This window comes from Manduca sexta, chromosome 9 (assembly GCF_014839805.1).
Source record: "Manduca sexta isolate Smith_Timp_Sample1 chromosome 9, JHU_Msex_v1.0, whole genome shotgun sequence".
NCBI classification, from domain to species: Eukaryota; Metazoa; Arthropoda; class Insecta; order Lepidoptera; family Sphingidae; genus Manduca; species Manduca sexta.
In genome coordinates, this window is record NC_051123.1 from 1302751 (window position 1) to 1315776 (window position 13026).

Sequence of the window (13026 nt, forward strand, 5' to 3'; positions counted from 1 at the left end):
ACACAATCAAACCGATCAACGTTATATAAAGTTATTTGCAAATAGTATAGTTATTAATAGAGTGATATAAGTGCTCGAGCAGTCTCACTTCATTAGGTAAAAGCTACGCCTACGACCCTAATGGAGTATCTATTATCGTTCAATTAAATGTCCGTATCTTGAGTCTAGCTAGCGTTACCTTTGTACAGGTATCACTTCTATTATATAGGGTTGTTATTACCTCTTTATTATATTTGCCAGTGGCAAATAGTGAAAATTTTTAAAGGTAACCCGAGGGAAAAACATTGCCTTCTTTAACATATGGCTGCCAATTTACTAGATGACAAAAACTAAGACAAACGTAAATAAATCTAAAAGAGAAGCCGGTAGGAATCTGATTGTGTGGACGCTTTGCCACTGATGACTACCTTAAGAAGCTAAGACAAACTTAAATAAACCTAAAAAGAAAGCCGATAGAGATCTGATTGTGTGGACGCTTCGCTAATGATATTTGCTGGTGGGAGAATAAATTTTATATCCGCTCGGATAGCAAATACCGATGGCTGACGTAAGTATGTCGTGTTCCACGATCGGCCTGTGCATATCCGGTTCCAACAGGCCGGCATAATTGTGTCGAGTGTCGAGGGGTAATCATCTCTATTGGACCCCACTCCACTTACCATCAGGTGTTGTGGTATCAATTAGCTGTGCCCGTAAAAATACAATTGTTGGTTACTGTTTAGAAACAATTTTCTCGTTTAGCATGATTCAAACTCTGTCGTCATTAAATCATTTGTGTACGTTTTTTTTATTTATTATTATTTTTTAAATGGATTAAATATTTTTATTTGTTTATTGTTAAGAGTTATTTGTCCTCCGTGACATCACGGTCCACTGGAACATCAGCGCTGGCTTCATTGCTAGCATGTTGCTGAGTTGGAGCCTTTTGTGTAACAAACATAGTTTTAACTGCTTTTTGTTTGTTTTGCTTGTGTGTTTAATGTTTATATCTGTGTACCTTGTTTGTTGCAAAATTAATTGCTTTCTCTTTTTCTTTTTTTAAATAGAATAAAAAGGGAATAATTCCCAAGACTTAGGAAAAAATATCTCAGGAAAAATAAAAGTCACTCAAATGTTCTCATATTTAATTTTGTATCTTCACTATGTCCAAGCATTATTTGCATAACTATTATAACACAACGATATATGACATAAAATCTACCTCAGCCGAAATAAAAAACTTTGGTTACTAGCTTACTCGTGTTTCGTTGAGTATTTTATTGGAAATTCACGCTTTATCTTATAGGGTGGGCAGAGGCACATGCCTACGAGATGTTTACGCGTGGGGGAGCTATTAATTTTGAAGTCCGTAGAGTTAAGGACTAGACGGCGATGCAAGCTTTAAATTATAAGTATTACAACAATAAACTAGGTATAACAACTCCGACCGTATCACATTATACAAATAAATTATCATCTATGATGAATATTTACAAATTCGAATAGATTGTTAGTTTTCATACAAAATAATTTGTCTTTACGAATAAATTCACTTAAATAGTTTTAATCTGAATTTAGGTCTATATTTATGCGGTGAATAAGGAAATTTATTTAATTCCCAACCATAATATTTATTTAACTGTTTTGAAACGATGTGAACTATTTGAAAACACTTAGAAATCAATGTTTTTTTTCAAAATTGGCATAATAATTTCTCTAACAAGAATTTTTGACACATTGAATTTAATACAAAAATAGGTTTTATTTCAATTATTTGTATGAAAACTAACCATCGTAAGGCACAAAGTATACACTTGGCTTGAAGCCTAAATCTACAAATGTAGGACACATTATATACATATTTGGCCCCAAAAATAATGCTGTTAAAATATTACATACTCTAACATCTCTTTACACTTCTATGTACTATAAATATATATGCTTTATAACATTCTCTTTATTTATTTTGAACAAAATTTGTCTCTTATTGTCTTATGTTTGGTTTTCATATCGATTTAAAATCATTTTTGAAATTAATTTCGACTCTACGTTGATCAAATCAAATGTTAATATATTTGTTTAAATCGATTACGATTCTTATCCGATGACATTTAAAGAATCGATTACAAGTTTGACAGTTGACAAGTTTTGTTCAAATATACTATTTGTAGAGCCTCATGCAGTCTTCACGTATATCGCTTCACGATCACAACACAAAGACACATACATACAGGACATTCCCATTCATGTAGTATGACAATGTTTATGCCATTAACATAATATATTTGTAATTTATATCTTCGTAGTTCTTATTATATTTTGAAAGAAAATGACAATATACAGTCTAAATTTTATTGTGTTATAAATAAAAGTAAATATAGAGATCAGTAATTTCTGTCTTTACCGATAAATTATGTTTCTTTTTGAAAATGAGAACAATAAATATGTTACAATATTGAATACAGTGGTTTTTTTAACTAACGACTTGTAAAGGCTGTTTTCATGGCGTAATTTGCAAAATATATAAAAATATTTTCAACAATTTCTCGAAAAGAAAAGTGCAATAAAAATGTAGAGTAATATAAAGTACAAACTAAAACAACTTTTATGTATTTGCATTTTTGGACATCACTTAAACATACGCAGAGAGTACAATCTCTTTTCGCACAGAACCTGTGTGGACCCAGCGACGTAGATTTAGGAACACAACCTTAGGTCTAAGGTTAGGCTAGATATATGCTAACCTACGATCTAGGTGTTTTAATAACTATTTTTAAATATTCATTTCCTAAAGCATTATGTGTACAAATCATACGCCACTGGCTTCAATAAGTTATCAAGTCACAATGCGATTTAAACACAATAAATCTAATGTGATACTATTTATTTTCCCGCGTAAATAGCATTTAATGCTAAAAATGTCAAACAGCGCGCTCTGGAACGCCACTAGTCAATTTGAATTTGGAACGCGTTTGAGTCACTCCGTGCAAAATTTGTATTTGGAACGCGTTTTAAAATGCTATAGATAACATACATTTACCGGAACGCGCGATTCCATAGTCACGCTTTCTTTTTGTTTTTGTCGTCGAATATGTCGTGGAAGTCGTTCAGGAGGATGTCGACGACGTTGTTCTGTTGTATGCAGTCTACTGCGATGTTGTGCGCTAGTTCCGGCGGCGCCCACAGTAGTGTGGGACCAAACACGATGGCTAAATTGGCTGTATGCATTCGGTTGCGTTCGCTGTATTTTGTTACCCTGAAAATTAAATTTTTTTTTTTGTTAATTTTATATTAATATAAAATGGTAATTGGGTTTATGAACCTTGGCAAAAGCATAATACTGGGTCCTTGGGATTATGACACCTCTTAAAAAATTTGTGCAATATTTTTTTTCTCGTAACAACTACTTAAGTCTTGACTTCTATATTGGGGTCGAGCGTTAGATTTTTTTTTAATATCTTATTTTTCTTAACAATATTGCTATGGTTAGACCCCTGTCATATCAGAATAAATAACCGATGATTACGAGCCTTGATTTTAGGGGTTTAGTTAAAAAAAAATACAGTGCTTACCTTAATAAATGCTCTAATAAGAACTTGAGTGTATCTCTGTTGCAGAGCGGGAGAGCTTGCACGATGTCCCGGAACTCCTTGATCTTCGCATCTCTTGGCTTTATTGCTGTAAAAGATTTAATTTATTGAATGTGACAATTGAATTAGTAAATATTGTTTGGAATAATGCTTTTGAAAACAAAGATAGTACGTGGGTTTGCTGTTGCTGTAAATCAATCTCACATTTTACTGATATAAATGCGAAAGTTTGTAAAAATGTTTATTAGAATTAACACAGAAACTGCTGAATAGACGAAGATGAAATTTGACACACGGATAGACCATGTCCTGGAGTAACACGTAGACTTTTTACGCCAGTAATTTGTCCTATGGGAAATAATGATGCGTTTTAATCAGATTTTTAACTGATGGCGCTGGTCTTTACCTGATGTTATGCATCGTTAGTGATATAGTGATTTGTAGCGGAAAAGGTGCAACACGTAGGAATAATAAAGAGAACTTTATAAGTTTTAGTAATACGCTGTAGGTAGTAACAATAATTTTATTCTTGGATGAATTAATATACAGTCTTGGTGGCGTAGTTGAATTACGATACGACTGCAGTGTTGAAGTCTCGGGTTCGATCCCGGGTCGGGCAGTGATATTGGATTTTTCTACTCATTATCAGCCCGGAGTCTGTCATTTTTGCCCGATATGGCGATAGGCTCACCCCCTATCACATCACGCTGGCAAGTGGGTGCAGCAGATGCACCTCCGTCTACCCCTTCAGTGATAAAGGGAGTTTGTTTATCATTTAATACATCGACATTGATGGATAGTCCATTATGGCTCTATTTTATGGATTTCAAAGAACGGACTATTTGCTGAAGTAACCGAGCTGTCAAATTCCCGCAAGGATTACACCTCAAATTTCATCACACATCGCAATTTCATAAATGGTTTAACTTACAACAAGCGGCGAGCACGCGGTCAAATATCGCGTAAGGTATGAGCGGCTCCTTCAGCTCTCTGAAGAACAGCTTCAGCGAGCCCGTCAGTACATGGATATCGTTGTTATTCTTTATCACTGACAGATTGTTCTGGTCGATCTGGAATTAATGGTTGAAAGTCGTAGATTGACATGTACGCAAACAATTATAAAAACATTGTCTACTCTTATAACATTTATTACAATCCAGTGGCGGCCATAAACGACGCGAGCAGGCGAAAGCAAAAAGAAACAGACGGCCTCGGGCAGAGTAAAAAAACGTTCCCCTGTTTGAACAGTTTCGTCGGTAAGAACGTAAAAACAGTCCTGCGAGGCACCGCGCGAGGCCTCTGTAAGCGCGAGGCCCCGAGCGATTGCCCGGTTCGCCTCCCTCAAAGGCCGCCTCTGTTACAATCTGTTGGGTAGTTATAAGTTGTATGATAATACTAGTTGACACTAGTTGTAGAGAAATGTATTAGTGGGGCAAGTTCAATATAAAAGGCCGGATAATGGCTCGGGAAGTTAGTCGTGTTTATGCTGTTAAAACTAATGTTGATTTGTATTTGTATTTTACAAAAAACCAATTAAATACTGTAATTGATTTATCAACTTTTTTTTAACCGAGCTGCGACTCAAACATCATAACCCGAGCGTCGAAGTAATAAAGCAATTGTGAACCTTACTAGCTATTTTACTCAATTTAATCATCGACACTAAATCCAGATGTCATTTCTGCATGACCTTCGACGTTCTACGGTTCAGTCTCAAGTGACTGTGAGTGCGTGGTGACTGTTTTGTTAGCAATTTTCGATTATAACTATTATAGCATCATTGGATACACAAAAAGTATTACCACTAATCATCACCTGCAGAATTATGAAGCTTTGAACGGAGCTACGATTGTCATCTCTGAGACGGAGCGTTATAAGTATTAAATTCGTTGAAACGAATTTTTGGTTTCATTTTTTTTAAACATAACTGCTTTTCAAACGATGAGGCAGCCAGTAGTCAAAAAGAATTCTCCAATATAGAACGTAATATACTTTAAAAAAATACTGCTGTGACTACTAAGGCAGTTAAAAAGATGTTTATTTGCCTAATTTCTATTTTTTTTTTTGTTATAGTGGGCTAACGAGAATACGGTTCACCTGTTGTTAGTGACCACCACCGCCTTAGAGCTTAAAGGTTTTAGGTGGGAATATTCTCTTTTTTTTAAGCTCGCTAGGCCGTATTTGACACACTCCCTCCATATAACCAAGAACTTTTTATTCCTTGTTATATTTTTATCTATTTGTTTATGTGTTTAATTTTTTTTCTTTTTTTTTATAACATATTTTTTTTCGTCTCTTTGTTTCGTTTGTAAATTGAATGTGTCATGGGGTTGTGCGAATAAATGTTTTTGTTTTTTTATAAGTACGCACCTCTAACCGTATCTTCTGCACCTGGCTCAAGTTCCCCGATGCTCTGTACAATCCATCGGTGCACATGTTCTCCTCGCTGCTCTCTATCTCCCTCACACACTCGACGACGAACTCCGGCACGCGCGGACTCGTCGCTGGGCACACCTCGTCCAGGTTGCGACCGAATACTGGCTCATCTGTGGAACAGAGGAATATGAGAGCTGGACTATTAAATACGTAGTGCATCATTTAAATAGTATAAAATCGAGTTTATTACAATAAATGTGAAAGATAATTATCTAATTAATAATTAAACTTAAATTTATTGTTGGTATTGTGATTATAATTACTGTTATATTTTTTTTTTTTCTACATGTGCTTGTAATTGCCGTATAGTTATTTAAGTTATATATTTTGTAAAGCCGTAAGCTCCCCGAACACCCCAACATAAAATAAAATAATTACGCATCGTTAAATGGATTTGGTATAAACATCCTGGATTTACATTTGGACTCCTTTTATTGTGTTTTTATATTTGATCGGAAATCCAACAGGTAACATAATAACACAACTTAGAAGCTATATTGTGATACAGTCACCTTAAAGCCTTCACTTATAACAAAATAATATCTAAGAAGTAATGATGAACTTATCTAATTAATTTTTAAATGAATAAAGTTTAAGTTATGAATATTATTTTCCTAATATATAGACTTAGAGTAATTAGTACGCCATTTACCTTTCCGCCTCATAGTACGTTTAAGTTTTAAATGAGTTAAGTTTAAGTTATGAATATTATTTTCCTAATATATAGATTTAAAGCAATTGGTACGCCATTTCCCTTTCCGCCCTATAGTACTTTAAGTTTAAATAAAAAAAAAGTGTTACCAAGCTAAAACTCATAAAAAAGTAAGGCAACATAAATATTTACACAACCCGATATAAGCATTTAAACGGTTGCATTATTTGGAATTATACTATATACTTATTTACATTTTATCTACAATAACTTTAACACCTTTATTAAAAGTTGGATTAAGGTCAGGGGCCTTAAACCGTTTATAGGGGCGAATCCGTCTTTTTGCAATTACGGGCGATCTATTCAAAGAACGGCTTCGATAGCCGTTTAGACAAGAGAGACAAAAAATCAACTATTTACTTATACGACCAATAAAGCTGTCTTTCAATTAGAACGCCCGTAATTAAAAAAGACGGATATGCCCCGTAAACGATAAAGGCCACCTGACATAATTAAAAAAAAGATCTTATAAAACAGTAAAAATTAGCATTTTAAAAATGTTAATTCCTAATTTTCTCACACCGTTACGTTATAAAAATAGAAAATTGCGAATTAACATTTTGTTGCTTAATTTATATTATTACCAAAGCAAAAAATTCGAATACCATTTAATTAAAAAGTTACAAACCATACACTCTCAATAAATCTAAAATATAAAACCAAACACCACAATCTAAAAAGGTAAGGTTACATAAATAAAACAATATTTATTAATCTAAATTATAACTATATTAAAATAAACAAAAATACAAAATAGCTAATACATATCACACACTTACCTTTAAATTAATAATATGGCACGTATTTTTGGCGTTATTGTTTATATAAAAAAAAACACTCAAGCGCGAAAAAAACATAAGGCTGATTCAATTATATTTTTAGTATTTTATATAAGATATTTTTGTATTTTTTTTTTTGTTTTTTTTTTACCTCAAATTATTAAGAAAACTAAATGTCATGTTTATGTAAAAAGTTAAATATATATTATAAAAAAAATCATGTTTTCCGTTTCAACGTGTGGACTAAAAACAAAACTAGATAGGTAACATTAATAAAATATTGCGTAGGCATATACCTTTTTTTTTGCTTTTACGCTCTGATAAATGTTACAAATAAAAAATGTATGATGACTTTACCACATTGATACTAAACAAATAATAATGTAAATTTTATAAAGAAAAAGTTAAAAGTTTATGTAGTTAATATAATATTTCACTTCTTATACTTAAAAAATATTAAATTGTTTAACAGATCTATTAGTTATATTCGAAGTATTAGCATGTTTTTTTTATGTTAAAAAGGTTTTTTTTATTTTTTTTAACAAGAAACAATAAAAGTATTAATTTAAAAATATAGTTTTCTAATTTCAAACCAAAATACCAATTTAAAATTAGAATATTAGTTTAACCCTCAAACGCAACGACCATTCTATTTTTAAACACCAAGCCTCACTACGCAAGTACATAAACCTCATTTCTACAGCTACATCAGCGTGTGCACTTATTTATAATGCAGTAAAAAGCTAGACACCTATTTAATCAAATTCCCAACCTTTGTATATCCCTTTCTTGACGAGCATCTCAATGGCGGGCCGTTTCGCGAAGAACTTCTTTAATCTAGTTCGCACATGCGATTTTTGTACCGAACCTTCTGTTGATTCGCTTAAATCCTCGTTGCTACTGCCGCCAGCTGGAAAAAAAGATACGGCATAGTACAAAAAAAGATTAAAAAGATCATGGGAAGAAAGAGATGGATAAGCAATCAGAAAAGGCCAGAGATGAAATGAAGACCTGCACCAAATATTTAGTGGAAGATGCAGAAAGGAAAGGAAAGTAGACAAATTATACATATAATTTAAATAGATTGAATTTATGATTATTTTTGCGATGTATTTCATACATTATTAAAATTAGGAAGGTATAATAACTTCATTTATTATAATTATATAATATTTTAAACCTGTAAACTTATTAAAAAGAAAACAAAAATATTTTTTTAATTAATATATTTTTAAAATTCATCAAGTCATCATGTAATTTTTTCATTAAGGAAAAATTATATGTTTTTTATTACACTCAATGACTCATACATTATATCTATAACACGTTCGGTTTACGCAAACTTCGTCACACAAGAGAATACACAAGTTAGAACAGGCAACACGACACATACAAACATACCGTATTAATATCATTGTCTCTATTTACCTTTGCGTTGTTGTTTCTCCAGAAAAAAAATCAAAGTTCGATTTTCAAATACATGCTTTGTAACAAATATATCACAGCGCACGTGTCAGTTCATATTTTAAGGTTATCTTTTTAATAAATTAAGCGCGGGAAAATGTATGTTAACACATAACAGCCTAGTCATAATACGAATTATAAGTAATTTAGTTAATTTTTTACCACTATTCAGTAAAATTATTTCCGTAGGTACATTTTTTAAACTGTGTTAATACATTTTAAAAATGTTGTCACACATTGTAAAGTTTTGGAAAAAACATAGTTCCAATAAACGGTAAATTTCACCCTCTATCACTATTTTTTTAACTCGACCATTAGAAAAACCTGTATATATACAAAAAAACTATATACTGAATAGTCATAACTCATAACGTATGTAGGTGCTTATTTCAAAGATAAAAGATATCATATCTTAGTTATATGATAAATAAAGGATACAGTATCGATTCTTTGTTATTACGATATTATCTCCAAGATATAAAATCAGCTTTATTGGTAACGTTGAAATAATGAAAATTGTTTAAAGGTTGTTTAAGTTTGGATGCAGCGTATTTACAGAGACTATTTCTCACAACCGACACTTGTACTCCTGTAAGCAAGATCGGAAAATGCACACGTTTTGTGACACACCTGGCAACAAAGTTTGGCGAGACTCTGGGAAGACTATTCTTCATTAAAACCTAACATTTTGGGTTAGGCTGCTTTTGATTGTCTAAGTTTTAAAAAACAAAAAAAATTAAGATAGTAGGATATATTTTATATCTGCCCGGATAGCGACCACCGTACACAAGGTGTTAAAACCCGCCATAGTAGCCCACATAAGTGTCGCGTTCCGGGATCGGCCTGTGTATATCCGGTACCAACAGGCCGGCTTAATTTTGTAGACTGTCAAACGGTACGCGTTCCGGAATCAGCCTGTATATATCTGGTTCCAACAGGCCGGCATACGTGTCGACTGTCGAGGGGTAATCATCTCTCGTCAGTCGACAGTCTATTGGTCCCCACTCCACTTACCATCACGTGCAGTGGGGTCACAGCCGTGCACGTAAAAATATGTCCCTTATTGATATAACCAAATAATTATTGAAAATTAAAAGTAAAATAAATACTATCATGCTATGTTAACTAGATGTATTTAATATTCACTTCAATATATTTTTATTACATCATTGGGTCTTTAATGAAACTTGGGATATGTCGTAACGGAAATATTCCATTAGGTATTTATCTATTTGTATGTATTCGATAAGGTTTAATTTCCGTCTATATGTTTATTATATTTTATATTAATTTTGCCATGCCGAGTAATAATAGATAAAACAAATACAGACAAAAAAACAGGTAATCTAAAATACTATTTTTTTTATAATCTTGCAAAGGTTTATCTGTCGATGTAAAAGCTCTCAATATTAAGTAAATTATGAGTTTTATTAGCAATAAGTTTTCTAACCATCGCAGACCCTAGCAGCGCCGCATTGGCTGCTGATGCAAAGATAGCGTAACTCAAACTTCGACTTTATTAAGAAAAATTACTCATCGGGGATTAATGATAATTGTTATTATGTTCATTAATCGTTGCTGAATTAGAGTTTTGTCGAAACTCAGATACACAGACATTGTGGAAAATCTGCCATAATTACTTGTTTCAACAAGTCGCATGCTTACTATTTTTATTATTTTATTAAAGTTTATATTTTGCACGAATTGATTATTACATGATTCTGTATTTTTCAGTAAAATATTGAAACTTTAAATCAATTTTTTTTTATCAAGCAAGGTTTAGAAGCCATTAAATAATACATGTATTCTTGCTGAGGGACATTTTTATAGTGTACAGACTGGTCTAATGTAATCACTATCTCTTATGAGAAAAAAATATATCCTAGCTTTTTTAAAACGAGCGACCAATACGCTAGCGAGATTAAACGAAATTTTCGAGGTTTGATATTTTATCTATATTATATTTAGTAATTTTATTACTAAAACTGACGGGCCAGATGACGAAAGAACTCTGGTAAATAGTCTCAATAAAAAAGACGTCATAGAATGAATAACTAGTGTTTTACGATTCAAAATATTATATTGAAAATTACAATTGAGTTATAAATACAACATAATGTTATCGCTTCATTGGTCTAGGGAATTGTGCTTCAATTTCCACTTAAAGCATTTAAAATACATATTTTCGATCCAAAGAAGCAACCTAAGTTCCTGTACCTACATGATTTATATACACGGCAAAGTGCTGCACCTGATGGTGAGCTTCACTGCTCGGTGTCATAAAATGCGTGCCACTGCTGATCCTGGCTTATAGGAGTTGTAGTGGTGGGTGTGAGGGCGGGAAAGTCTCTGATGGTAAGTAGAGTGCTAAGAGTTAAGCCGGCCTGTTGGAACCGAACATATAAAGGCTGATTCCGGAACTCGACACACTTACGTGAGCCACTATGGCGGGTTTTAACACATTGTGTACGGTGGTCGCTATACGGGCGGATATAAAATATATCCTACCCTAACCGAATGGTTCTAATGACTATGATTGTTTGATTCAAGCGTAAATTTTCGAGCCGCGCCAATGATGAGTTTCATTTGTAACTAATTAATTAAGTAAAATAATATAGATAAGCTTGCCTGCAATGATTCATGACGGATAAAAACTCTACGAAATAAGTGACTGCGTATCTACCTTCTCAGAAATAAGGATGAATATTGCGTGTGTGTTTTTTGTTTGCCGCTTGTTTACCTAGAACAGCTATACTTTGCAGCCCCCGGGTCTTCAAAATATAGTAAAATTAAAGATTCTTTACCCAAGGTCACTGAAAATGTATACTGACCTCATAAGAATAAAATTCAGTTAACTGTCAATTATTTTTTTTTAATATATTTTGATTAAATTTTGACACATAAGTAAGTTTATAAATTGAAGTTGTGGGCCGACGACGCACCGTAAATAGTACGTCTTTATGGCCCGTATTTATAATTTATATAAATATAATTTATACTCTGTAGCTATGCCTAAATAAAAAATAAATATATATTAAAAATAAAAAAGTTTGAGTACCGGTGATCTATAACAAGGCTAGCCAACCTTTATGTGTCAAATTGATCTCAAAATTCACCAACAGACCATCGTAGCGACATCAACAACTACAAAATAAAACAATTGAAACATATCCACGCGGGGCGTATGTAATCGGGTACTGGGTTTGGCTGCCTGTTGCAGGACATTGTAAACTGTACTGGGCATGTCCAGGACCTAGGGCAATCACTTAATGTGATGAAATTCTTATTTGATGAAGCAAGATTATTTTTGCCATAGGGGCCAGTCAAAAGTTCAAAGTCCTTCAACTCGCTAACCAGACTTTATACTTTAAAAATATTTTGTATCTGGATCGAGGACATATACAGGTGTAACATAATCAAATATTACGAAAATCTGGGACATCGAATTGTTTTTCTTGCCCGCTTCACGTGGAATGCCCAAATAGTCAAGGAACAACGAACTGACTTATAGAGTATATCAATTCACCATACTGTTACTGATACAGCGAATCATGGACGTGATAGCGGTTACTATCAGGTGCCCCATATCCCCCCCCTCACTCCACCCCAAATTGCACTTTAATCACAAACAATGCAATTTGGAACGTTCCAATGAAACAAAGACATTTTTCGTAACACTTTTACGTTGATTGTATATAATTGGCGCTGTTACCCGCATTTTGTTTATCTGTCTGGGTTTTTTTACTGATAAATATTAGAATTACGTCAATAAATTATGAAAAAGCATTTTTTACTTATAATAATAATAATAATATCAGCCCTGTATTACATACTTGCCCACTTCTGAGCACGGGCACCTCCTCTACTACTGAGAGGGATTAGGCCTTAGTCCACCACGCTGGCCTAGTGCGGATTGGTAGACTTCACACACCTTCGAAATTCCTATAGAGAACTTCTAAAAGGTGCTGGTTTCCTCACGATGATTTCCTTCACCGTTAAAGCGAACGATAAATTCACAAAGAATACACACATAATTTTAGAAAAGTCAGAGGTGTGTGCCTTTGGG

At 33.2% G+C, this 13026-nt stretch overlaps 1 protein-coding gene across 3 annotated transcripts in view; it reads right to left on the reverse strand.

Annotated features, from left to right (window-relative positions):
• Positions 1-1110: 1110 nt before the first annotated feature.
• Positions 1111-13026, reverse strand: part of LOC115455683 — a 138362-nt gene continuing 126446 nt past the window's right edge. For 2 of the 3 annotated variants that reach the window (XM_037436960.1, XM_030184347.2), the window contains exons 9-13: positions 8269-8406; positions 5940-6115; positions 4501-4639; positions 3552-3657; positions 1111-3235 (exon numbers count right to left, since the gene is read on the reverse strand). In XM_037436960.1, the coding sequence (XP_037292857.1) occupies positions 3040-3235; positions 3552-3657; positions 4501-4639; positions 5940-6115; positions 8269-8406 (755 nt within the window). In that variant the 3' untranslated portion in view covers positions 1111-3039. The remainder of the gene's footprint in view (positions 3236-3551; positions 3658-4500; positions 4640-5939; positions 6116-8268; positions 8407-13026) is intronic. The other variant, XM_037436961.1, reaches the window with a different exon arrangement.